The 2,701-nt window shown below is 33.1% G+C and overlaps 1 protein-coding gene across 2 annotated transcripts in view; it reads left to right on the top strand.

The window, feature by feature from the left end:
- The window catches only part of LOC114637281 (cytochrome P450 3A25-like), a 123,701-nt gene extending 121,366 nt beyond the window's left edge, over nucleotides 1-2,335 (top strand). For both annotated transcript variants that reach the window (XM_028785502.1, XM_028785503.1), the window contains one exon: nucleotides 1,938-2,335. In XM_028785502.1, the coding sequence (XP_028641335.1) occupies nucleotides 1,938-2,030 (93 nt within the window). In that variant the 3' untranslated portion in view covers nucleotides 2,031-2,335. The remainder of the gene's footprint in view (nucleotides 1-1,937) is intronic.
- Nucleotides 2,336-2,701: the final 366 nt, after the last annotated feature.

Here is a 2,701-nt window from a genome sequence, read left to right as displayed (position 1 = left end):
TATGATTTATCTTTAAATTTTTCTGTGTTAAGGATCTATGTAAAGTTCTATGTGAGCTCTAAGGCCCTTTATTTTCGGGACAGTTAGTCTGTGTCTAAGTGTAAGTGATAAGATCATATAGAGTTAATGAAAATTTCCCTTATATGGTTATATATGGTATCATTGGATGTAGGTGTTTTTTACACTGTAATTGGCTTTGATAGAACATTTTTATACTTATGTATACCATGTATGTGATGGATTTTTCTGTTCTTCTCTCATAAAATATATCTCAACCATAGCCGCCCCTCTCTCCTCTCCTCTCCTCTCAGTCCACTGTCCTCCTTCCCCTCTCTACCAGATCCACTGCTGCTCTATTTCTCTTCATAAAAGAACATATCTCCCAGTGATAGCAACAAAACACAGCATAACAAGATACAATAGATTATATATAAACACTCCTTGATGACGTAATTCAGTAGGAGAAAATGGATCACACAAGAAGGCAAAAGACTCAGACACACCCACTCATCTTGTTAGGAGTCACACAAAAACCCCAATCTACACAAACATTACATGTATGCAGAGGGCCTAGCAAAGACTCATACAGGCTCCATGATTGCCACTTCTGTCTCTATGAGCGTCTATGAGCTCTGTTTTGTTCTGTGGACCATGTTTCCTAATATCCTTGACCTTTTATGTCTCCTATATTCATGAAACAGATTTTGAAAGTGTGCTTCATATTAACTGTCTATGAAAGTACATATGTGTATCAGCCTTGTTGTTCCTGAAAGACACTATCTCCTTGAAATCAATCATCTGGTCTTATAAATCCTCAACCCCATTCTGTGTATACATTCAAAGCAAGTTGTCACACTTAGAAGCATGCTTAAAATGTTCCCTCAGAAGAACTTAAGAACATATTGTCATTAGCTTAAATGAAGAAATGCCCAGCAAGTTAATTTAATGACTTTTGTACTAAATATGACTCAAAAGTCAGGGTGTATTCATTATAGAAAAAGATTGTAATGAGTTTGTTTCCTCTTTGAGGACTTTAGGGCAGCTATCTTCTTGCTCTATACATGAATACAGATGAGTTGCTTTATTTTGAGCACAGAAACGTTTTAGGCATCTGGTAATTTCTTACAAACTCTAGCTACCTACATCATGCCTTTACTCAAACTACATGGCAAGCTTTTTGTATATTTTTTTCTGATTATATAGGAATATTACTCTGATATAGGACCCTCTGTCCCAAGAAACCAACAAGAATATCATTTTTAAATTAATCAAACCTACTGCAAATATTCTTATAGCACCATCTTGTAATTTCAGAATAGATACAAGGACTCATGCCTTAGATCCACTCTTTATTATTAACCCACTTATATAGATTGGAAGGTAAATATACTGTTTGGGAATCAGAGTATGACAACAATGCTCACCATATAAAAATGCTACTCGTGGCTGTCTTTCTAGGTTTACTATAATGAAAATTGACTTTATAGCATATATTTTAAATGTATGCTTTGTGTCCTCAAATGTACTTTACCAAGTTAAAACTTCTATTTTTCATTTAAAATTTAGATCAAATAAGAAAATATAACACTACAATTTTGTCGTAGGCCTATTACAGAATAGATACTCAATATATATGTTAAACTATAAATCATAGTTTCATATTCTATACAAACAATTCAAGATGTTCAGCATTAAAAGTGACATTTAGTCACTTATAAAGATAGATTTAAAAAACAGGAAGCAGTCTGTGTGGTTCACAATGGTTTGGAACATACGATGTACCTCAGCAAGCCTTAACTTTGTATTCCTTACTTCTGAATATTAGGGTCACAACAATATAAGAAGAAGCCATTATTATTCTTATTATATTTGTTCTAGCAATGTGTGACATTTGGTAATTCATTTAACTTACCAATGTGTTTATTCAACTATTTCAGATTCCCTTGAAATTAAGTAAGGATCTGCTTCTTTCTCCAGAAAAACCGATAGTCCTGAAAGTTACATCAAGAGAAGGGGCCATAAATAATTAGGCTGATTTTGTTTTTAAGTTCTGATATATTCTTTACATAATGCACTGTAAATACCTGAGATTTTAATTTACCTAGAAGGAAATATAGATGACTATGACTTTAATCTACTGTACTTTGTTAGTTGAATATACAGAGTCTTCAAATATTTTTAATTGTCTTGATAGAATCTTGATTATTAAGTGTGAAAGGAAAATTATTGCTCAGTAATGTATACGTTCTCTCATATCAAAAGTTGTCCATTTTTCCAGAGATTGCACAATGTTTCATTTCTATACTGATTAAAGTTTTCTTATCAATATTGTCAATGTTGTTTCATTGTAGAATCTTTAATTTCCCATTTATGGCTGAGAATTTTATTGACAACTATCTTAACTAGATGTGACTTTAAAGATTTTTAAAGATTTACTCACTGTGGTTCAGGGATGGTCAGTTTTCTTCCTATGTTCCAGGATGGGGTCTTGAACTTTCTGTATAACTCAGAAGGTTTTAAACAAGTAATCCTCAAAAGTGTGCATATTGATTTCTTAGATTACAGGCATGTGGTGTCACACACAAAATACATTATTGTTCTTTATTTTAAAATTCATTTTACATCCTGATTGCTGTCCTACTCCTATCACCTCTTCCAGAGTCCCTAACCCCTACCCACTCCCCTTCTTCTCTGAAAGAGT

This window comes from Grammomys surdaster, unplaced genomic scaffold (assembly GCF_004785775.1).
Source record: "Grammomys surdaster isolate TR1022 unplaced genomic scaffold, NIH_TR_1.0 125243, whole genome shotgun sequence".
Lineage (NCBI taxonomy): Eukaryota > Metazoa > Chordata > Mammalia > Rodentia > Muridae > Grammomys > Grammomys surdaster.
The sequence above is the reverse complement of the archived record's forward strand: the minus strand, read 5'-3'. Positions and strand labels throughout refer to the sequence as shown.